General features: G+C 44.5%; 1 protein-coding gene across 4 annotated transcripts in view; it reads left to right on the top strand.

Annotated features, from left to right (window-relative positions):
- Positions 1-6,173: 6,173 nt before the first annotated feature.
- Positions 6,174-23,702, top strand: part of CACNA2D1 (calcium voltage-gated channel auxiliary subunit alpha2delta 1) — a 335,884-nt gene continuing 318,355 nt past the window's right edge. For 2 of the 4 annotated variants that reach the window (XM_087873412.1, XM_087873414.1), the window contains exon 1: positions 6,303-6,929. In XM_087873412.1, coding sequence (XP_087729538.1) covers positions 6,835-6,929 — 95 coding nt within the window. In that variant the 5' untranslated portion in view covers positions 6,303-6,834. Of the gene's footprint in view, positions 6,930-23,702 lie in introns of all 4 variants that reach the window. The other 2 variants (XM_087873415.1, XM_087873413.1) reach the window with 2 other exon arrangements.

The following is a 23,702-nucleotide window of genomic DNA, read 5'->3' as shown; positions in this document are numbered from 1 at the left end:
AAAGGGCCACCCTATAGCTGATCAGTGTTAAAAGGCAGTGTGGTGGTAGACCAGTGCCTCCAAAAGCAAATGAGTAGACCGGTGCCTCCAAAAACAAATGGGTAGACCGGTACAGCTCTGCAAGCAGTTAAAAGCCTGGTAGACCAGTACCTCTGCTAAATCCTAAAGAATTGTCACATGACCATCAAGCCACGCCCACAAAATAAGCCACGCCCACAGAACCGGTAGTAAAAATATTTAGAACCCACCCCTGTCATGCACCACAGCTGATAACCCCTCTGTTCTGTTCTACGTACCTTCCCAAGCCTTCTTTGGATGTGCACTGCATGTGCGCATGTGCAGCTCGTGTTTGGTGTGCATTGGGCATGCACGCGCAGTGTGTGTTTGGTGCAGGGTGCGCATGCGCAGCCAGCGAACCGGTAGTAAACCGGTTCAGATTTCACCACTGGTCATTTCCTATTTTTTTTCATGCTCCCTCCTCTTTCCTCCCCTCCACCCCTCCCGTGACTTTGTTCCTTTGTCGTGTGTTAATGAGTGGATGTGGCAGCTTTTAAAACCAAATTGCAGAAAAGGTGAGAAGGCCAGGAGACAGAGAAGGCACAAATGAGAAGGAGGGGAAAAACATACCGCTGAGAATGATGGCGGTGTCTAAAATCGCTTTTGCAAGACAATGCCTAGCTCCGAACTCGGACACGATTTATGGAGGCCAACCCAGAAGCTTATTTGCGTGCCACAGACGGAATGCAGAAAATTGTAAAGAGAAACTCCTCTCCTGCCCCTCCAATCAGGCCTGGTGAAAAGAGGAGATAAATGAACAGGGACAGCATGGCTCTTAAAAGGAAGAATCCGCGGTGAAAACTTCTGCTCTGGTGCAGCCTGTTCAAAAACAGAGATAGACCCCAGAAAAGGATCGCCAGTATTAGTTGGTAAATAAGAAGTGGTAAAAAAGAAAGAAAGGAAGGAGGGAGGGAGGAGGAGGAGGAGGAAGAGGAGGAGGAGGAGGAGGAAGAAGGAGGAGGAGGAGGAGGAGGAGGAGGAGGAGGAGGAGGAGGAGGAGAAGAAGAAGAAGAAGAAGAAGAAGAAGAAGAAGAAGAAGAAGAAGAAGAAGAAGAAGAAGAAGAAGAAGTAGTAGTAGTAGTAGTAGTAGTAGTAGTAGTAGTAGTAGTAGTCCAGAGGGACAAATTGTGGTTATTGAAGATGAAAATGGTGAGTTAGAGACAGAATCCAAAGCACCTGAAGGCAGGACAAGAAGCCATGGATGGAAACTAATCAAGGAGAGAACCAACCTAGAAACAAGGAGAAACTTCCTAACAGTGAGGACAATTAACCAGTGGAACAGCTTGCCTCCAGAAGTTGTGGTTGCTCCATCACTGGAGATGTGCCAACCATTTGTCTGGAATGATGTAAGGTCTCCTGCTTGAGCAGGGGGTTGGACTCCCTTCCAACTCAATATTTGAGGGTCTTCCACAGAGAGGAGGAAGGGGGTCAAGCTATTCTCCAAAGCACCCGAAGGCCAGACAAGGAATAATGGATGGAAACTGAACAAGGAGAGATTCAACCTGGAAATAAGGAGAAACTTTCTGACAGTGAGAACAATCAACCCATGGAACTGAAGTTGCCTTTGGAAGTTGTGGGAGCTTCATCGCTGGAGGCCTTCAAGAAGAGATTGGACAGCCATTTGTCAGAAATGGTGTAGGCTCTCCTGCTAGGGTGGGGATGGGGTTGGACTACATGACCCACAAGGTCCCTTCCAACTCTATTAATCTCTAATAACTCTATTATTCTGTAATCTGTAACATCAATGGGTACTGTATTTAGACTTTTCATTTAAATCCGAAAGAGGCAGATTTGTTATTTTATTGTTTTGCTAGGGACTCCTATAGCTGACTTTTATGAAGATTTGCAAGACTCAGGATGCTTCCTTATTATTTTTAAAAAGGATATAATAATCTCGTCCAGAGCAACGGAACATTATAGCTGTATGTTCTGGCCATCGAGGGCAATACCGTAAACATGATCTGTTTAGCGCATCTTCGGGGAAGTCTGAAACCTTTAACTTGCTTATTGCTGACAAACGCTTAGCTGGCGATGTGAGAAATTGACTCGGGGACCGACTGTAGACGAGATTCAAAGTTGACCACGGGATTACAGCCACGGTGTAACAAGCAATCCCGTTAAAGCACTTTAAGAATGGAAATTTTAGGGATCATAAAATTTGCAGGCCTCCGTCTGCAGGCCCGAGTTGGCCTGAGTGAAGTCTCTTTATTTTCTTCCATGGCTTATAATGCATTATGGGTGCTGCAGACGGGAAAACTCCTTCTTTATCTGTGTCTTTTTTAAAAAAAATCGCTTATAATATAAAGGACAGAAATACACACGCAAAAAAGTAGGAAAATAAAGGAAGGGAAGGGAAATGCGTGGGGCAGAGGGAAAAAAAAGAAAGAAAGAAAAGGCATTTGACTTCCGAGTCCCTTTGGTGCAGTAGAATGAGATAATAGGATTAAACCTCAATTTTTCTTACATAATAATATAAACTTGCCATTTCTAGAAAAACAAACTGGTCTAATCTGTAAAAAACAAAATTGAAGTCTAGAAGTGATTTCCAAGTAGAAACAAAAGTCATTGCATTATGTCTTCTTCTTCTTCTTCTTCTTCTTCTTCTTCTTCTTCTTCTTCTTCTTCTTCTTCTTCTTCTTCTTCTTCTTCTTCTTCTTCTTCTCCTTCTTCTTCCTCTGTTTCTTCTTCTAATTCTTCTCCTTCTTCCTCCTCTTCCTCTTCTCTTTCTCTTTCCTGTTTTCCTCCTTCTTCTCCTTCCTCCTTCTCTCTCTTCTTCTTTTTCCTTTCTTCTTCTTTCTCCTCCTCCCTCTTCTTTTCCTTTTCTTTCTTCTTTCTTCAGCAGTTCGAATCCCTAGCGCTGCGTAATGGGGTGAGCTCCCGTGACTTGTCCCAGCTTCTGCCAACCTAGCAGTTCGAAAGCAGGTAAAAAATGCAAGTAGAAAAATAGGGACCACCTATGGTGGGAAGGGAACAGCGCTCCGTGCGCCTTTGGCGTTGAGTCATGCCGGCCACATGACCACGGAGACGTCTTCAGACCACGCTGGCTCTTCGGCTTTGAAACGGAGATGAGCACCGCCCCCTAGAGTCAGGAACGACTAGCACAAATGTGCGAGGGGGACCTTTACCTTTACTTTTAGGAGTGTTCAGCCTAATAAAGAGAAACCTTAGTGAGACATGATAGCATCTTCCAATACTTGAAGGGCTGTCACAGAATAGTGAGGATGTCAACTTATTCTCCAAAGCACCTGAGGGCAGACCAGAAGCAGTGGATGGTGGAAGCTCCTCAGAGGGAGATCTAATCTGGAAATAAGGAGGAATTTCCTGACAGAGAGAATGGTTTATCAACGGGATGGTTTGCCTCTTGGAGTTGTGGATACTCCATCATTGAAAGTTTTCCAGAAAAAGAAAAATCGGACAATCTTTTGTCGAGTTTGATTTAAATACTTCTTTGGCTTTTGGCACAGGTCAGACTAGAAGACCTTCAGGAGCCCTACGCATCTATGAATCTGGCTAAGGAAACTTGGCACTTCCTGGGTTGAGCTCTGCCAACCGTCCAACAAAGGAATAGCCTGCACCCCAGGAAGGAATCCTGCCAACTCTTATCTAGTTTTCTGGCTCACATCTCAGGCAACAAGTGAAGTTTGTCCCGTCCTTGCCCATCCTGGTTATATCCTGGTTTGCCAGTTGCCAGGAGGCCAAACTGCAGGATTTTCTAACCTAGGAAGTCATTACACAAAGAAAGGAAAGACGAAAGTTTTCTATGGGGAAGGAAATTCTCCTTTCCTGGCGGCCCCCAGGGGGAGGGCCTTCTCTGTGGGGGCACCGACTATCTGGAACGAGCTCCCCCCAGAGATATGGAGGATCCTGGATCTGCGCACTTTCCGCCGCGCTCTTAAGACCCTCCTATTCCAGCAAGCCGACCTGGCCTAATTTTCTCCCCCGTTTTAAAATTCTTTTAAATCGAAATTTTAATCTGCTTTAAATTATTGGGATTTTTAATTGTCTCGGGCTAAATTATTTAATCTGGTTTTAATTATGTTTTTTAACTTTTGTATCTATGTATTTTATTTTGTGCCTGTTCACCGCCCTGAGTCCTTCGGGAGTAGGGCGGTATATAAATCTAAGAAAGGAAGGAAGGAAGGAAGGAAGGAAGGAAGGAAGAGAAAGAAAGAAAGAAAGAAAGAAAGAAAGAAAGAAAGAAAGAAAGAAAGAAAGAAAGAAAGAAAGAAAGCAAGCTGCCTGGCTGGGACTCAAATCCTGCCAGGATCTAGAACATCAGGATGATCTAGAATAGAACATCAGGAGGCCTGCCTGCCTCCTTTTGGGAAGATCTCAAAGATCCCAAAGGAGAGAGCTTCCCAAAGGAGAGAAACACGCGGGTGGGAAGAAGAGAAGAGAAGAGAAACACGCGAGAAGAGAAACATGCGGGTGGAAACGAACCTTCCGACAAAATATATCAGCAAAGTTGCCGGAGTTGGATACCCCGATTCCCCCAAAACTGTATAGAAAAACTGAGACCCTCCCTCCCGTGCCCCCAGGTCCGGGAATCCCCCTTGCCCGGATTTCCATCCCCAGTGCACGTGTGAACCGCCTGCCCGGCCAAGACGCGGGCAGGTCAGGCGAGGAACTGGAGACGGGGAACCCGCTCTCCTCGTCTCCGAGGATTCCCCCAACCCGGGGTCCTTCGGCAGCCAACGAGACTCCCCCCGCAAGGCGAGGGGAGGCTGTCAGCAGCCGGAGCGCGGCTGTTTGGGGGAGCAGGGTGGCAGTGGGGCGAGGCTGGCCAGGTCTGTCCGGCGCGGTCGCTTTGCAAGAGCCCTAGGGAGCCGGTGTCGCTGGAACTGCGTGGGAGGGGTGGGGAGAAGAGGAAGAAGAGGAGGGGGAAGAAGAAGAGAAGGAAGAGTGGGAGGGGGAAGAGGAGGAGGGGAAAGAAGAGAAGAAGAAGGAACGGAAGAAAAAGAAGAAGAGGCAAAAAGGAGGAAGAGGAGGATGAGAAGGGGAAAGAAGAGAAAGAAGAGGCAAAAAAGGAAGATGAGGTGTGGGAGGAGGAGGAGGAAGAAGAGAAAGTAGTAGAGGCAAAAAGGAGGAGGAGGGGGAAGAAGAGAAAAGAAGAGGGGGAGGAAGAAAAGAAGAGGAAGAAGAGGAGGCGGGGAGAATGGGGAAGAAGAGAAAGAAGGAGGGAGAGGAGGGGGAAGAAGAGAAAGAAGAAGAGGGCAAGGAGGGGGAAGAAGAGAAAGAAGAAGAGGGCAAGGAGGGGGAAGAAGAGGAGGAAGAAGAGGAAGAAGAGAAAGAAGACGAGGAAAAGGAGGAGGAGGAAGGGGAAGAAGAGAAAGAAGAAGAGGCAAAAGGAGGAGGAGGAGGAGGAGGAAGAGAAGGGGGAAAGAAGAGGAAAAAGAGCAGCAGCAGGAGGAGGAGGGGCGAAGAAGAGAAAACAAGAAGAGGGGGAGGAGGGGGAAGAAGAGAAGAAGAAAAGGAAGAAGAGGAGGCGGGGAGGAGGGGGAAGAAGGGGAAGAAGAAAAAACAGAGGGAGAAGAGAAAGAAGAGGAAAAAGAGGAGGAGGAGGGGGAAAGAAGAGAAAGAAAAAGAGGGGGAGGAGTGGGGAGAAGAGGAGGAAGAAAAGGAAAAAGAGGATGAGGAAGGGGAAGGGGAAGAAGAGTAAGAAGAAGAGGGAAGGAGGGGGAAGAAGAGAAAGAAGAAGAGGGGGCAGAGTGGGGAAGAAGAGGAGGAGGAAGGGGAAGAAGAGAAAGAAGAAGAGGCAAAAGGAGGAAAGAGAGAAGAGGAAAGAAGAAGAGGGAAAAGAGGAGGAGGCGGGGAGGAGGGGGAAGAAGAGAAAGAAGAAGAGGGCAAGGAGGGGGAAGAAGAGGAGAAAGAAGAGGAAAAGGAGGAGGAGGAAGAGGAAGAAGAGTAAGAAGAAGAGGGAAGGAGGGGAAGAAGAGAAAGAAGAAGAGGAGGAGGAGGGGGAAGAAGGGAAAGAAGAAGAGGCAAAAGGAGGAGGAGGAGGAGGAGGAGGCAGGCCGTCAACTTCAGGAGTTTCCATGGCTTCCCTTGTATGGCGAAGCGGGTCCCCGCAGGAGGCGGGGGCGGCGGGGGCGGCCGGTCTCCCTCCCGGGTGGGCTGAGTCGCCTGGCTGGCTGGGCTCCTCCGCGCTCTGCCAATCGGCGGGAAGCCCAGAGACGGACCCCTCCTCCCTCCCTCCCTCCCTCCCTCGCTCCACCCCCCCTCCCTCTCTCCTCCTCCTCCTCCTCCTCCTCCTCCGGGCTCCCAAGCGGGGAATAAAGCCCGGAAAGGCTCGGCGCGGCCCCCGCTGCCCCCCGAAGCCGCCCGAGCCGGCTCGGATGGCGGAGGCAGCGGCAGAGGCGGAGAAGAAGCAGCAACAGCAGCCGCAGCAGCAGCGGAGGCAGCAGCAGATAAGCAGCAAGAGCTGAGCTCAGAACAGCCGCTGATCAGCTGGGTTCGCCTGCTCAGCCGTCGCCGCCTTTCAGCCCGCTTCCCCTCCGCTGTCCGCCTACGGCCGCCTTGCCCCGCTCGGCTCCCAGAGCTCGCCCCTCCGCCTGCCAACTTTCTCCTGCCACCCTCGCGGGCTCCATCACTTGTGGACAACCCCCCTCCCCCCCACCCGGGCGTGGCTTCTTCTTCTTCTTCTTCTTTTCTTTTTTTTTCTCCCCTTCTTCCTTTTTTTTCTCCCCCCCCTCTCCCCCTGGTCCTTTCTTTTTTCTTTGGGTGGTGGGGAGGAAGAGGAGGAGGAGGAGGGGGCTCCCTCGATCCTCGCTCGGGAAGATGGCTGCGAGCTGGTGGTTCTTCTTTAGCCTGACTCTTTGCCAGTCTCTGGTGATGAACCTGTCGGCCGAAGGGCCCTTCCCGTCGCCCACCACGTAAGTGCCGCCTGAGCCCGGCTGGGGTTTTGGGGTTTTTTTGGGGGGGGGAAGGGTTGGTGGTGGTGGGGAGACGGTGGGGTGGAAGGAAGGAGAGAAAAAATAAGGAAGGAAGGAGAGAAGGAGAGGAAGGGAGAGAGAGATGGGGAAGGAAGGAAGGAAGAAGAGAGAAGGAGAGGAAGGAAGGGAGAGATGAAGAAGGAAGGAAGGGAGAGAGAGATGAGAGAGGAAGGAAGGAGAGAAGGAGAGGAAGGAAGGAGAGAAGGAGAGGAAGGAAGGAAGGGAGAGATAAGGAAGGAAGGAAGAGATGAGGAAGGAAGGAAGGAAGGGAGAGATGAGGAAGGAAAGAAGGAAGAAGAGAAGGAGAGGAAAGAAGGAAAGAAGGAAGGAGAGAATGAGAGGAAGGAAGGAAGGAGAGGAGAGGAAAGAAGGAAGGAAGGAGAGGAAGGAAGGAAGGAAGGAAGGAAGAAGAGTAGGAGAGGAAAGAAGGAAGGAAGAAGAGAAGGAGAGGAAGGAAGGAAGGAAGGGAGAAATGAGGGAGGAAGGAAGGAAGGAAGAAGAGAAGGAGAGGAAGGAAGGAGAGGAAGGTAGGTAGGTAGGTAGGTTGGAGGGCCACGAGGAGTGGGGGATACGCTGGGAAAAACCACGGGTGGGGAAGAGACAGCAAATCAGAGCCAGAGCCAGATTTGATCGGGGAGAAGGACTCTCATCCGTGCTTTGGGTGGGGGGGACCACTAGCGCCCAGAACCCCCCGGGGGAGGCTGAGAAGGGAAGGGCACCCCTTTCCCTGCGCTTGGCTCTCTCCGGAGCATCCTTAAATAGCCCTTTCTCGGCTTCCCGGCCGCGTACAGCTGCGCGCGGAGGGGAAAGTTTCAAGTTACATTCCCGATCCTCTTGACTTGGAGGGCTATTTTAGCCCAGCCGGGCCGGCCTGGCCTTGGAGACCCGACCTTTTTTTGCAAAAATAAATAAATAAATAAATAAAAAATAAAAATAAAGCAAAGGGGGATTTTTGGGGGGGAAGGGGCGTGGGGGGCGTCGGAGCGTTTCATCTGCCGCTCCTAAAAGACGCTGTCCCGAAATTCACTTGAACTTTCCAAAGCTCGCCTCTCTTTGCAACCTGGAGAAGTTCACTCAGCGGTTTTTTTTTTTTTTTTTGACAGGTTCTGGTGGTGGTGGGGGGTTTGCTTTGAGCCCCCCTCTGCTTTTCAGTGCCTCTCTACGCATGTGCAAAATCAGAGCTTTTTCTCTATCCGCCCCCCCCCTTTTTTAAATAGCTATATAAGGGAACTTAAATGTTGCCTCTACAACACAACAGTTCCTCCTTTCCTTTAGGCTCTGTTTCGGGCCCTCTTTGGTGTGTGTGTGTGTGTGTGAATTTCAACACACCGGTCTTGGTGGGAAAAAGGTATCCAGGACAGGTGCCAAATTCACAGTTGAGAAAAGACAGGGAAAAAACAGAACCAAAACAAAGATTAAAATCTGGTTAGGGACTGAGAGAGAGAGAGACAGAGAGAGGCTGAAAGGATCAAATGGAATCAGTTTGTTAGTGTAGAAAGATTTCAGTTTCTTTTTTTAAAAAAATAAAAATAAAAATAGGAACAGTTGTTATTAAGCATCGCTCTTTAGTTATTCATCCTTTTAACTCATCTTTTGGGTCACATAAAAGCACCGATCAGAGCTGCTTTAGCAGAATCCCAAAATGTTTTAAAGTTTACAGTTTTAAATTTGTCAGTTCATTACCTAACTAGATCCATTTTTCTCTGCTATTTCTGCAGTCTCCAGTGGGTTCCTTTTGAGATCTAGGCGGGGAAAAAAAATTAGTTTAAACAGAATTGCACGATTGCAATTCTGCAACTGCATGCAGAATTGCCCAACTGATTTTTTTTTTCTTACCATCATCTTATTTTCTTAAAGACGAGCTTCTGTCTCGGTGTGAAGGAAAGCACTATTTCCTTCCACATTTTCACGAATTTTAAAACCCAACTTTTATTAAATCGAGAGGTTTGCTGCTGAATTTGAAGCACCCTGTCGGTCACTAAAATAAATCCGGCACCCCACCACAAATACATGCATCTTGCAAAGAATAAATGAAAAGTCTAAACTGGGCTGAAGAATAGAATTTATTGAGCTACTGTTTCTAAGACTAGAAGTATCACCGTGGAAGTAAGAATCAAATATTAATTTGGAATAAGATAGGGAGCAAGGAAGAAGGTGTGTGCAAAATAAATAGGATTTCTGTACAGCATTTTTAAACCTTGATTTCTGTCGATAACTGATCAGCGAGTTTTCTTCTACAAGGCAGCTCTGAATGAAAATTGCTTTGTTTTACGAGACAAGCACTTGACAATTCAGTTTGGAAATAAGCCATCAGAATAGCCGAAGAATATAGGTATATGAAGATTATATATATATGACAGAATAATAGAGTTGCTATTAGGTCTGCTAGCTTAGATGATAATAACCAGATTTAATGTTAAAACATTTTCTTTACAAAATGGAAATGCAGATAGTCAAATTCAGGATGCCTACCCGATAAATAATTAAATTCCGGCCTGGTTATGTGAAAAATTAGCAGCTAATATGTTTGTCTGTTTGAAATTGGATATGTGACTGTGATATGGTCAGTTTCAAATAATGTGTACTGAAATTAAATATGAACACTGAGCCACAGATATACTACAAGCCCACAAACAAATGGATTTTTTTCCCTTTAAAATGGAAAAGGCATTTAAGGGATTCAGTGTTTGCAATAATATACAATGTATAATATTTAGGAACAAAAATCTTCCCCGAATAACCAGGTCGAAACAATTGATAATATATTGAGTGCTAGAATGCCTTGGTTTGATGCAAATCTCCGCCTTATTTCTTCAGCTAATCATTTAAAAAAAAAAAAAGATTGCCAAATGATTTCAGTGGTGCCTTCAGAAGCATTCTTAAGCACAGAACTATTTTGTCAATTCCCATTTAAATTAAATCATTTGCCGGATTGTATTAGTTTTGGTGGGGTCATTTGCTGTCCGTTGCGATTTGTCATTTTTTTTAAAAAAATATGAATCGGTGGCATTTTCTTTTAGGAGCGTGCCATTTTAATGTTTGTGGTTCATTTGCACGTTGTATAGCCAACTTCATATGGTGTGAACTTGTGTGATTGTTCGCGTGACATGCTGGCTAAAGTTTGAAACACTATATTTTAGAATTGTATCGAAAGGTTTCATCCTTAAATGCAGGTGGGAAAAAAAATCCCACGGGTGATTTATACAATATTTAAAAGGATTTGAAACGAGAAGGAATGCACTACACTCATTTTAGAAGGATATTTTGCTCTGTTTATACTTTGTTTTTAAAACACAAGCTTCTTATTTCAGATTTTTAAAAAATGGAATGCTTTTTTTCTAGGGAGAAATGTTCATATCTTTGTGTTCCCTGAATTCAGGACGGAAAACACTTACATTTCATTCTTAACCTGCAAAAGCATGTGCTTTGTCAAATCCTAGATGCTTAGATTCAGTGTAATTTTTCATAGCTTACATTCTTTATAAAAAAAAGAGAACTGATTTAGAGATGAGCACGTTAGCTTTAATGGAAATAAATACAATTTTAAAACGCCCATTTTTCCAAAAAAAATAAAAAGCGCCAGTTTAGTGCCTTCACCATTAGCAAATAAACAATGAACAGAATCACAGTCATTTTACAAGATTTTTGCTTTGTTTCATTTCTTACTTTACAAATATTTGCTTTCATCGGAACACGAGGTTCTCATTTCTAGAGATATTTAATGGCTAATAGGGTAATAATATCTGATCCAGTTTGATGTTTTGGCTGCAAATAAAATGCAAGCGATTCGTATAAATCTGTGTTCAGAATGCATTGCTGCTAAAGCCTGTTCTTTAATAGCAGAGTAGATATTACTGAGTTAAGATCCTCCTTAGCATAGGGAAGATTGAGTAGCTAATTTTACATCCTAAGTATAACTTTTGGACCCTGTTGCTATGCAGCGCTGAATAGCAATATCTTTCCAGCCAAGGCTTTTCAGGGATTTTAAAATGTTGTGTTTTTTTTTCTGGGCCATTCATTGTGCACTTAATAATATATTACTTTGGCTGTCTAGGAGACACAACTCTTATTGGGGAGCGTTATTTAGGTAAATCAAAGAGAAGCAGAGGATTCAAATAAAGATATTAGTTTTCAGCCGGATGCTTAAGAGTTTCTGTACCAATTTCCTCTTATTCTGAGCTAACACACGCTGTTTGTTAGCTGTCACAGCAAGAAGGATAAACTGCTTTTGAAATTATTTTGAAGGGAGGTAGAACATCTGGTCCTTATTGTGATTATTATCATTTATTCTGTAGCTTTGGACTCTTGACGCCGAAGAGCTTCTGCACCAAAGACAAATTCCTCGTGTGTCTAAATCAGACTTGGCTGAATCAAATATTCTATTCGACTGACGTATCAGTCTCGTACTCTGAATTATCCCTGTTAGTGAGAATGTGCACTCTGGACAAAAAAAAAAATAATATTTAGATCTGCTGATAGATTGAGTGGGGGCCAAGTATGTTGAAGGAGCACTCAATTTATTTTTAGGGACAAAGGCAGACATTTGGAAGGTCTGCATTTTCCTTTTAACTTCTTGGCTGTGTGTACTTTTCTTTTTTTTTTTTAAAAAAAAATCTGATAATATTATAGCTGCTGAATGTTGGAAGGCTTTTTTGCTTTAATTTGTCACTGAGATAATTCCTCTTCGAGAGGCTTCAACCCTGAAAACAAAGCCCTGTCATATTTCTGCGTGAAATCTTTAAGATGTCAAAGCAAGGGAGCTAATTAATCTTCCTATATATATATATATTTTTTAAAAAGTATTCTGCTGTGGGTTAAAAAAAAAAATCCGTTCCTTTGTGTGAAATTTTCCCTTTCTCAAACAAGCCAGCCTTCTCTATTTGTCTGATGGAAGGCTTGCTTATCGTAATTAAAACCGCTGAATGCTTTCGACAGATTTTTATTAAAAAAAAAAAGTAATCTAAACCATCTTTAAAGCAAAGAAACGCAGGATGGATTGGGATCCGTCAAAAGCCGGCCTGAATAATTCTTTAGTGAGGGATATTAGAAAACTCCAAGGCCTTAATGATGATTACCTTTTATATAATTGTGCCAATGAGGGGAACCCTTGGGGGGGCGAGTGAGGTAGAAAAGGATTTACCTCAGTTCCCCCTCTTCCTTTTCAAATAATCATCTTAAAAAGTTGCTTGATGAAAAGAAAACACTTAGTTCCTGAGTTTTTATGATCTCTTCTCCTCCTACCCACCCTCCAAATTTAAATCCATGGAAATTATCTAAGCATTAAGGAAAAATTAAGGGTTAATTCTGAAGTTTTTTGCTTTTTTTAGAAGTCTCATCAGATAAAAGGACTTCAACCACAAGTTCTAAGAAACAAGGATCTCCCCCATTTTTTGGGGGGGGGGAATAAGCCCTTTTGATTTATTAGATATTATTGGTGTAAACACGCATAAAGTTTGCGTGATTCTTTTATCAAATGTACTTGGTATTCGCTTTTAAAGGCTTTTAATTTTTCTGCTTTATGGACGTTGTATACTATTTTCCTTATGGAAGCCAGTTTGAGGCTTTTCTGTGTCTTCCCTTTCTCTTTAAAACGTTAAGGGGTTTTCCTCCTATTTTGCGTGATATACACAGACACTTAAACGTCTTTAAGTTCAAGGCAAAAAACTCCTGCTAGATTTAGGATTTTAACAGCTTTTTCTACCAATTCAGCTTTATATTTGATGGTTGAGGGTTGCATGGATTAAAACCAGTTAGGAAGGAGACTAATCCAGGTATAGAAAAAAAATTAAAAACCACCAAAGGTTTGGTAGTTAATTTGGACCGATAAGAAAAATTGTGACATTCTGAAGATGGTACAGCTGAGATAAGGGAGGGCTGTTTTTTTTCCAACACTAATATAAATATCTGGAAAAGATTAGATTGCAAAAGGTTTCTGGCATCCTTCTTGTAACACCGCTGGAGAAGAATAACTCCGGAGGAGAAGGAAAACTATCCATTCATATCTAGATACCTTTGAAAGTTAGGTGGTCTCTAGATCCAGGACTTTAAACTGTCACATTTCTAATTCTTTATCTCAGAAAGATGATAGAAAACCATCCAAACTTATGAAAATCAAGACATCCAGACAGTGGTGGGATTCAAGTAATTTAACAACCGGTTCTCTGCCCTAATGATTTCTTCCGACAACCAGTTTGCCAAACTGCACAGAAAGTTAACAACTGGTTCTCCCGGAGTGGTGCGAACTGGCTGAATCCCATCACTGCATCCAGACATCCAGGATTAACACGATTCAGGTAGTCCCCGACCTGCCACAGTTTAGTGACCGTTCAAAGTTACAACGGCACTGAAAAAAGTGACTTACGGCCGTTTTTCACACTTAACGACCGTTGCAACATCCCCCAAGGTCACGTGATCGCAATTCGGACGGTGAAGATAAGTTTGGGCCTCTCTTTGAGACTCTTTCAATAGGCCCTAGAGACACGGTTTTGCCAAGGGGCCAGGCAAAGATCAGTCATAAGCAGAGGTGGTATTCAGCCAGTTTTGATTGGTTCACCCGAACCGGTAGCAGAAATCGTGGGTAGGCCTGCTCACCCACCCCCACTCCCTCACCCTGGCTCTATGACATCCTATTTAGGCATATTTTTGAGACTGGGTGCATGTGCGAAAGGCGCATGTGAGGAAAATTGCAAGTGCACGCAAACCGGGTGCATGTGGATGTGAACCAGGCGCTCATGCGCACGAAGCGAGCATGTGCGCGTGGGGCGAACCGGTAGTAACATAATGTGAAACCCACCGCTAGTCATAAGGTACGTTTTCCAGTGTAGTTGTAACTTGGATTACTTGCTAATGAACAGTCGTAAATCAAGGACTACCCATATTGTATGCTTTGCTTAGAGAGAGATTATTTTCTCATCCTTACTAGTGGTACCTTATCTCTTCCCACTTATGGTTATATCCATGTTGCTTGTATCTTCTACAACTTATATTGGTTTTTATTGTTTCCTAGTATGATTTGATTGCTTATTAGTATCCTACGCCCATCACTAAGTGTTGTATCTTATGATTCTTAATGAATATATTTTATTTTTTTCTTGATGTACACCGAGAGCGTATGCACCAAAGACAAAATCCTTGTGTGTCCAATCACACTTGGCCAAGAAAGAATTCTATTCTATTCTATTCTATTCTATTCTATTCTATTCTATTCTATTCTATTCTATTCTATTCTATTCTGGAATTCTAACACTACGTTCTTCAAAGAAACGACCCAAGTTTTGGTGTCCAGGAAGTTATGTTGTCCATAATTCTGTTTGTGAGCAATAGTCCTTGGGCTATTAGACTAGTCCATTCTTCAAGATGAAAGATAAGTAAGAAGAGCTGGATTTTTTATTTTATTTTTTTTGCATTCTCCTTGCGTAATTTTCACTATTTATTTACCGAGATTCTAATGAGTTTATGAAAGAGATTGACATTATATGGCATCAACAAATCAGCAAGCTTTTGCAGTTAATTATAGTAATCCTGTTGCCTTGAAAGCTGCACAACAAAACGGATGGAACGAGGGCTTACAAAAGATGCTTAAGATGAATTTTCTTCCCCTAACGCCTCTTCTCTGCTTCCGCTCCCTCCCCACCCTCAAAAAAATCTAGCCATCCCAAAGGATAACATCAATCCTTATGTTGAGCAGACACGATCCGTTTTTTTTAAATAAAACTTTTTATTTTTATTTCTCATAAAACACATATAAATATACAATCTCTTTAACCATTCTTATCGCCCATATTATCTTGTGGTTTCCATATTGGTTCATTCTTCATCCTAAAACTTTAAAATACATTCAGAGTTGCTCTTCTACCATTCCATATCTCCCTTCTTCCACAACAACCATCCCTCTCCTTCTCTCCTCTTTCTCTTCCCTCCTTTCTTCTATTCTTTTCAACTTTCTTCTTTCCTCCTCTCCTTCCCCTCCTCTCCTTCCTTTTCCCCACTCCTCCCCTCTTCCTCCCTTTCTAACCCTCTCTCCTACTCTTATTTCCCCTCCCTTTCTTCCTCTCCTTTTCCCTTTCTTCTCTCTCTTTCTTTTCCTCCCTTCTCTTTTCTCCTTCCTACATGTCCCTCTACTCCTCTCTCCCTTCCCTCTCCGTTGTTGTGTCCATTTTCAATTCAATATTTTGTCAAGATGGCATTTGAGCAACCCCGATCTTCGTTTTCCTATCAATTTCTTTTCTATTTTGCTGGTTAGACATATATCAAGACAGGATCCGTTTTGAAGCTCGTAGGAAGGCTTAGCTTTTCAAAATTTGGCTTGGAAGTCCTTTTCTGCTGAGACAAAAAAAAAAATGAATTATTTGAGGACTAAGGTTTCAAGGTGCAGGAATAGGATCACTGCAGTTGGTTCATTGGTGGTGATGGTAGGAAGAAGTTGACATTCTCTGTCATCAAGATTAGTAATCCAGTCTTAATCCACTTAGGGCAACTGTGGAGAGGGACATGGGGGGCAAAATGATATCACACTTGTGATATCATTGTTGGAGAGCAATCGTCCCAGTAGGGAAGAAGGGATCAAGCAGGGAATTAGTCTGGATTCATTACATAAACCACAAGAGGATTGACAAACACCCCCTTTGAATGCCTTAGAGTAGAGGTCTCCAACCTTGGCAACTTTAAGACTTGTGGACTTCAACTCCCAGAGTTCCTCAGCCAGCTTTGCTCTGGGAGCTCAGAGTTTCTTCAGCCTGTTTTGCTCTGGGAGCTCAGAGTTCCTTCAGCCAGCTTTGCTCTGGGAGCTCAGAGTTCCTTCGGCCAGCTTTGCTCTGGGAGCTCAGAGTTCCTTCGGCCAGCTTTGCTCTGGGAGCTCAGAGTTCCTTCGGCCAGCTTTGCTCTGGGAGCTCAGAGTTCCTTCGGCCAGCTTTGCTCTGGGAGCTCAGAGTTCCTTCGGCCAGCTTTGCTCTGGGAGCTCAGAGTTCCTTCGGCCAGCTTTGCTCTGGGAGCTCAGAGTTCCTTCGGCCAGCTTTGCTCTGGGAGCTCAGAGTTCCTTCGGCCAGCTTTGCTCTGGGAGCTCAGAGTTCCTTCGGCCAGCTTTGCTCTGGGAGCTCAGAGTTCCTTCAGCCAGCTTTGCTCTGGGAGTTGAAGTCCACAAGTCTTAAAGTTGCCAAGGTTGGAGACCCCTGTCTTAGAGTAAGGGTCCCTTACCTATGGGTCACGGCCCATTATCAGGCCGTGGTCTACTTGCAACTGGGCCATGTGAGCAGTGGGCTGACACATGCGCAGCTTGACTCCTGCAAGCAGTGAGCATCAGCTCTCACAGCCCCACTCGTGTGACCGGCGGGCACGCATGCCTACCCCTCACACAAAACCAACCCATCTTCCTCCCCTTTCCCACGCTGGGCCACCAATTCGGAAGAGTTTGGGAACATCTACCTTAGAGCCTTATCTGGTTGTTTCCAATCTGGGGAAATTCTTGTCCCCGTGTTTTCCTGAAAATAAGACCCTGTCTTCTATTTTTTCTTGCCACCAAAAAAGGCACCAGTTCAGGGGTGAAATGCTACCAGTTCGCCCTGGTTTGGGCAAACTGGTAGTAAAAAAAATGCTATCAGTTTGTCTGAACCGGTATTTTCAACTATCAGCTGTGCCCCGCGATTTATATTTGCTAGAAAGCGGGAAATCTTGCTTTCTAGCAAATATAAATTGTGTGGCAGGGCTGTTCCCCCCTCGCTGTTCTACTTACCTTCTTAAGCCTCCTATTTCCATGCGAAGTGTGTGTTTGGCGCACACTGCACATGCATGCACAACACGCATTTGGTGTGTACCGTGCATGTGCCTCAGTGAACTAGTAGCAAATATTGGAGGATTTCACCACTGCACCAGGTCTTATTTTCGGTGGGTGGGAATGTCGTCCACTGACTCACCTCACTTGCGCATGTCGCCCCGATCTCCTTTTTGCTGTCAGAGGCCTTCAGGAACTTCTTTGGCTTCGGATAGTTGCAGCCACAACCTCGCACACCTCGGGCTATTTCTTCTGCAGCCAGCAAAGCTTTCCTGAAGGGCTCTGTAGCTGATAACAGAGCTCCAGATTGATCTGGAAAGCCTTGCAGGCTGCAGAAGAAATGGCCCGAGATGTCCGAGGGTGTACCTGCAACTATCTGAAGGTAAGTAGTAGGGCAGCTCCACCCCTCCACCCCCACCCTAGCTTAATTTTACCCGTGCACCCTGGAATGGGCGGGGTCTTAATTAGGGCTTATTTTTGGGATAGGGCTTATATTGGGAGCACATGTAAAAATCAAGCTAGGACTTACTTTCTGAGTAGGTCGTATTTTCGGGGAAACACGGTATCTCTACAGGGATCAATAAAGTAGCTACTTTGAACTCTACTCCTGGGGCCCTGGTTGTTCATGCCTGACAATTGCGTAGCTATTGTTAGTTATATGCAAGTTATATTATGTGGTAGAATGTGTAGCTGAAGTGAAGGGTGGATTTTAAAAGATTGGCTAAGCTGGAATCACCGCAAGGAAGGTTGAACGCCAAAGAATGGATGCTTTCAAATTGTGGTGGTGGAGAAGACCCTTTTGAGAGTCCCTTGGACTGCAAGGAAATCGTATCAGTCCATCTTGAAGGAAATCATCCCTTTGGAAGGACAGATCCTGAAGCTGAAGCTCAAATGCTTTGGCCATCAAATGAGAAGAGAGGTCTCCTTGGAGAAGACCCTGATGTTGGGGAAGACAGAAGGCCAAAGGAGAAGGCGACGGCAGAGGAGGAGATGGTTAGATACAGGGGTGGGTGCTACTTACCTTTACTACTGGTTCACAATGGGACCGCATGTGCTTCTGAGCATGCACAGATCACCCATGATGACGTTGTGGCAGGTGGGCGGAGCCTCCCACCAGTTTTACTACTGGTTCTATAGAACCGGACCGAACCAGGAGCAACCCACCACTGGTTAGATAGCCTCATGGATGCAATGAACATGAATTTGAGCAGAGTCTAGGAGACAATGGAAGACAGGGAGGCCTGGTGTGCTGTGGTCCATGGTGTTGCAATGAGTCGGACATGACTTTTAGCGACTGAGCAATAACAAAAGCTGGAATTGCTGGGAAGGAGGAAGCGCAAGAGAGCAGACTCTCCTTAAACCTAGGAATATTTATCCATTTGTTCTGTAACGCAGGGGTCCCCCAACACCCAGGCAGAGGGGCCCTGGGCCATGGACCAGTACTGGTTTGTGGCCTGTTAGGAACTGGGCCGCACAGCTGGAGGTGAATGAGGGATGAGCAAAACTTTCCACATGTGGGATCTACGTTGTGTTCTCCATCTCCCCTCACCCCTCTGGTCCTTGGAAAAATTGTCTTCCACAAAACGAGTCCCTGGTGCCCAAAAGTTTGGAGATCACTGTTGGAGTGAATGCACGTAATCTGGTGAGATTCTTGCCTTCAGAAATCATGGGTGCTCCATCACTGGAGGATTTTAAGAAGAGACTGGCCAACCACCTGTCTGAAATTGTATAGGTTCTCCTGTTTGAGCAGGGGGTTGGACTAGAAGACCTCCAAGGTCCCTTCTAACTTCTGTTCTGTTCTATTCTATTCTATTCTATTCTATTCTATTCTATTCTATTCTATTCTATTCTATTCTATTCTATTCTATTCTATTCTATTCTACTCTACCCTACCCTATCCTATCCTCCATTCTTCTCTTCTCTTCTCTTCTCTTCTCTTCTCTTCTCTTCTCTTCTCTTCTCTTCTCTTCTCTTCTCTTCCCTTCCCTTCCCTTCCCTTCCCTTCCCTTCCCTTCCCTTCCCTTCTTCATTATTCTCTCTTCTCTTCTCCTCTCCTCTCCTCTCCTCTCCTCTCCTCTCCTCTCCTCTCCTCCCCTCCCCTCCCCTCCTCCCCTCCCTTCTATATAGCTGTTGTGTTGTGTCCCTTCTTTGTTTAATTTTTACCTATGAAGAGAGTGTGACTATTCTGGCCTGTCTTTTCCATGGAAGAGGCCCCTGGTTTGATTCTTGCTGTACTCAAACCAAACAGATCCGAGCGCTGGTTTTTGTTCCTCGCCTGAGCACATGGTCTCCTCCTCGTCTTTGCTGAGTTGCACGGATCTCTATTTCTGTACGGGAAAGCTGATTCACCAGCCATGTCTGTATCTGTGCGGCCAAAGCCTGTTCTTTAATAGGATCAGAGAGCTGGAATCGTCCTGCTTCTCTGCTGGAGATCAAGAGAATTAGGCATGTTAAGCTCAGCTATGTTCTGGTTATAAGATAATTATAAAAAAAAATTCAGCCTAAGTGCATTAGAGTGACGTGGGAGATTGCAAACCCGTAATGGCACCACGAATTAAGTTACATTGTAGGAGAAACCGGCAGGGTGGATAGGAGAAGCAAGTGACATCACCCGTGTCGTCTCACCTAATTTATGACATCTGCACTCTTGACACATATCACGGTGGCTTCCACCCCGATATCAGGGTTGGGCGGGAAAGCCAGGAAAAATGAACGAGCTGGGCTGTCGTTTAGTCATATCCGTTCTTAACGTCTTTCCAATGAAGCTGTTTGCGTTGGGCTTTGAGGGAGGGTATTGTCTCACCCAGAGCAATTACCAAAGGCCCTGGAAGGACGCGGAGAAAAGGAAAATAATGGAACAGGTGGCTGAGCTCGGATAAATGGGTATCAGATTAACTCTTTCTGCAGCTTTGTGCTTGACTCATGACTCCCTGTCTCTTTCTTTCCGGGTGTGGAAGAATAGCAGCGGGTTCAGGCATTAAAGTTATTGGATGATTGCGGACGTTTATCGGGCCACTTGTGGTAATCAGCGCTTTTAACAAGTGATGAGTGAATGGCTGCTCCTCTAATATATATAAAAAGACCATGCGCGCATTCTCCAAGAGAGAGGAGATTCTGCACGCAGAATTCTCTCCAGAGGAGAGAGACTCATCCCCTCCCCCCTTGAGTATTTCCCTTCTGGCTGTAGGAATTTGCAGGATTTGAGTTTGGCCAGTCTAGAGAAGAGAAGGACTAGGGAGGACATGACAGCAGTATTCCGGTATTTGAGGGGCTACCACAAAGAGGAAGAGGTCAACTTATTTTCCGAAGTACCCGAAAGCGAGACAAGAAACATTGGATAGAAACTAATCAAGGAGAGAAGCAACCTAGAATTAAGGAGAAACTTCCTAACAGGGAGTTAGGAACAATTAATCAGTCGAATAGCTGGCCTTCAGAAGTTGTGGATGCTCCATCACTGGAAGTTTTTAAGACATGCCTGGACAGTCACTTGTCTGGAATGGTCACTTCTCATCCAAGAAGCTTCTTCACCTCTGACTGGATCAGGGGTCAGCAACCTGCGGCTCCGGAGCCACATGTGGCTCTTTGGGCCCTCTGCTGTGGCTCCTTGTTGGGTGATCCCACCACTGGCTGGCCCCACCCCTCACCCTCTCCTACCAGTCAGTCCTCGCCTGGCCTGAGAAGATAAGGGCGACGGTGAGGGATGGAGAAGCAGCCAGGGCAGAGAGAGAGAGATACAGAGAGAGGGGGAGAGAGAGAGAGAGACATAGAGAGATACAGAGAGAGAGGGAGGGAGGGAGGGGAGAGAGAGAGATGTCGAAAGGATTTTGTGGTTCCCGGTGTTTTCTTTTCTGTAGGAAATGGGTCCAAATGACTCTTTGAGTGTTTAAGGTTGTGCTAAACTATAGCACAAATACACCCTTTTGTCTACTGAGCCCTCCACAATCAGTTGTTGATGTAATCTATTCACTAGTAGCCAAATCTTGATGATTCTATGGGCTCTCCACATATCTTCTGATCTTGCACGACTTCTTTGAGTTGTTCTTTGTTCTGGCTCAGCTTTGATGGTGTCCAGCCGTCGTGTTCTTTGCCGACCTGGTTTCCTTTTACCGTTCACCCTTCCAGACATGATTGGGTTCTCCATTGAGTTCTCCTGCATGACATAGCCAAAGTAAGTGAGATGTTACCAAAGGTGCTTTTTCAGGAGGCAATTGGACTTTCTTGTTTTTCCTTTGAAGATGTTTCGCTCCTCATCCAAGAAGCTTCTTCTTCGGCTCTGACTGGTGGGTGGGGAATGGAATCCAGTCAGAGCTGAAGAAGTTTCTTGGATGAGAGTAGAATAGAATAAGGATAGAATGGAATGGAATGAGTGGAGTGGAGTGGAGTGGAGTGGAGTGGAGTGGAGTGGAGTGGAGTGGAGTGGAGTAGAGTAGAGTAGAGTAGAGTAGAGTAGAGTAGAGTAGAGTAGAGTAGAGTAGAATAGAATAGAATAGAATAGAATAGAATAGAATAGAATAGAATAGAATAGAATTATGGAATGAAAAAGACAAGAGAAGATATTTCTGAATGGATGGTGGGAAACTTCAGAGCTGAAGAAGTTTCTTGGATGAGAGTAGAATAGAATAAGGATAGAATGGAATGGAATGAGTGGAGTGGAGTGGAGTAGAGTAGAGTAGAGTAGAGTAGAGTAGAGTAGAGTAGAGTAGAGTAGAATAGAATAGAATAGAATAGAATAGAATAGAATAGAATAGAATAGAATAGAATAGAATAGAATTATGGAATGAAGAAGACAAGAGAAGATATTTCTGAATGGATGGTGGGAAACTTCAGAGCTGAAGAAGTTTCTTGGATGAGAGTAGAATAGAATAAGGATAGAATGGAATGGAATGAATGGAATGGAGTGGAGTGGAGTGGAGTGGAGTGGAGTGGAGTGGAGTGGAGTGGAGTGGAGTAGAGTAGAGTGGAGTAGAGTAGAGTAGAGTAGAGTAGAGTAGAGTAGAGTAGAGTAGAGTAGAGTAGAGTAGAGTAGAATAGAATAGAATAGAATAGAATAGAATAGAATAGAATAGAATAGAATAGAATTATGGAATGAAGAAGAGAAGACAAGACAAGAGAAGATATTTCTGAATGGATGGTGGGAAACTTCAGAGCTTCTTGGGTGAGAAGCGAAACATCTTCAAAGAAAAAAACCAGAAAGTCCAGTTGCCTCTTGAAAAAAGCACCTTTGGGACAACCATGACCTGGATGGCTGAGAATCTCCACAGACATAAGTCATCCTTAGCTGGGAAATATTAAACATCCCCACTTACTTCAATGCTATTTAAGGGCAGCCTTGGGGGTGGCATAAATTCTGTTCGCCTTCATCACCCACATCTTTGGACCGTAGCCCAAAGTGACCGGCAGGAACAGGGAGTAGAGACAATACAATAAGATTGTTCATGGTGGCATCCAATTTCATGCTGGTGGAGCTTTCTGCAAACTCAAGGATGGCTAGAGAGCCCTCGGACGAGGTTCTTAATCTCACGGTAAATGAGACATATCTCCAGAGGGTGAAACGATTGTACAAAACAAATTGTATTACATTTATTGTGTCAGATGGCACCCTGGGGAAGGGCGATGTATCACGAAGGTAACCATGCGTTGCCTTGGATGGGGCCATTTGTCTTCTCTTTAAATAATGAGGTCTTTCTGTTATCTTTTGGGTTTCGGTGTATTCTTTTTTTTTTTAGAAATAGAATAGAATTCTTTATTGGCCAAGTGTGATTGGACACACAAGGAATTTGTCTTTGGTGCATATGCTCTCAGTGTACATAAAAAGAAGAAGAAGAAAATACATTCATCAAGAATCATAAGATACAACACGTAGTGATAGTCATAGGTTACTAATAAGCAATCACATTGCACTAGCAAACAATAAAAACAATATAAATCGTAAAGATACAAGCAACATTGTTATAGTCATAAGTGGGAAGAGATAGGTACTAGGAAGGGTGAGAAGAATACAATACAATACAATACAATACAATACAATACAATACAATACAATACAATACAATACAATACAATACAATACAATACAATACAATTCTTTATTGGCCAAGTGTGATCGGACACACAAGGAATTTGTCTTCAGTGCATATGCTCTCAGTGTACATAAAAAGAAAAGATACATTCGTCAAGAATCATAAGGTGCAACACTTAATGCTAGTCATAGGGTACAAATAAGCAATCAAATCATACTAGGAAACAATCAATAAAAATCGTAAGGCTACAGCAACAAGTTTTTTTTTTTTTAATTTGATTTATATGCCGCCCTTCTCCGAAGACTCAGGGCGGCTTACAATGTGCTCAGCAATAGCCTTCATCCTTTTGTATATTTATACAAAGTCATCTTATTGCCCCCACAATCTGGGTCCTCATTTCACCTACCTTAGAAAGGATGGAAGGCTGAGTCAACCTTGAGCCTTGGCGAGATTCGAACCCTGCAGTAATTGCAGGCAGCTGGTCTTAATAAGCTTAATAACAGGGTGCCTTAAACCCCTGTACTACCAAGGCTCTTGATCAAAGTTACAGTCATACAGTCATAAGTGGAAGGAGATGGGTGGTGGGAACGATGAGAAGTTTAATAGTAATGTAGACTTAGTGAATAGTTTGACAGCGTTGAGGGAATTATTTGTTTAGCAGAGTGATGGCGTTCGGGAAAAACCTGTCCTTGTGTCTAGTTGTTCTGGTGTGCAGTGCTCTATAGTGTCGTTTTGAGGGTAGGAGTTGAAACAGTTTATGTCCAGGATGCGAGGGGTCTGCAAATATTTTCACAGCCCTCTTTTTGACTCATGCAGTATACAGGGCCTCCATGGAAGGCAGGTTCGTAGCCATTGTTTTTTCTGCAGTTCTAATGATCCTCTGAAGTCTGTGTCTGTCTTGTTGGGTTGCAGAACCAAACCAGACAG

This window comes from Pantherophis guttatus, chromosome 7, assembly GCF_059756535.1.
Source record: "Pantherophis guttatus breed Tessera chromosome 7, ASM5975653v1, whole genome shotgun sequence".
NCBI lineage: Eukaryota > Metazoa > Chordata > Lepidosauria > Squamata > Colubridae > Pantherophis > Pantherophis guttatus.
Note: the sequence above shows the minus strand (reverse complement) of the source record. Positions and strands in the feature narration are given on the sequence as shown.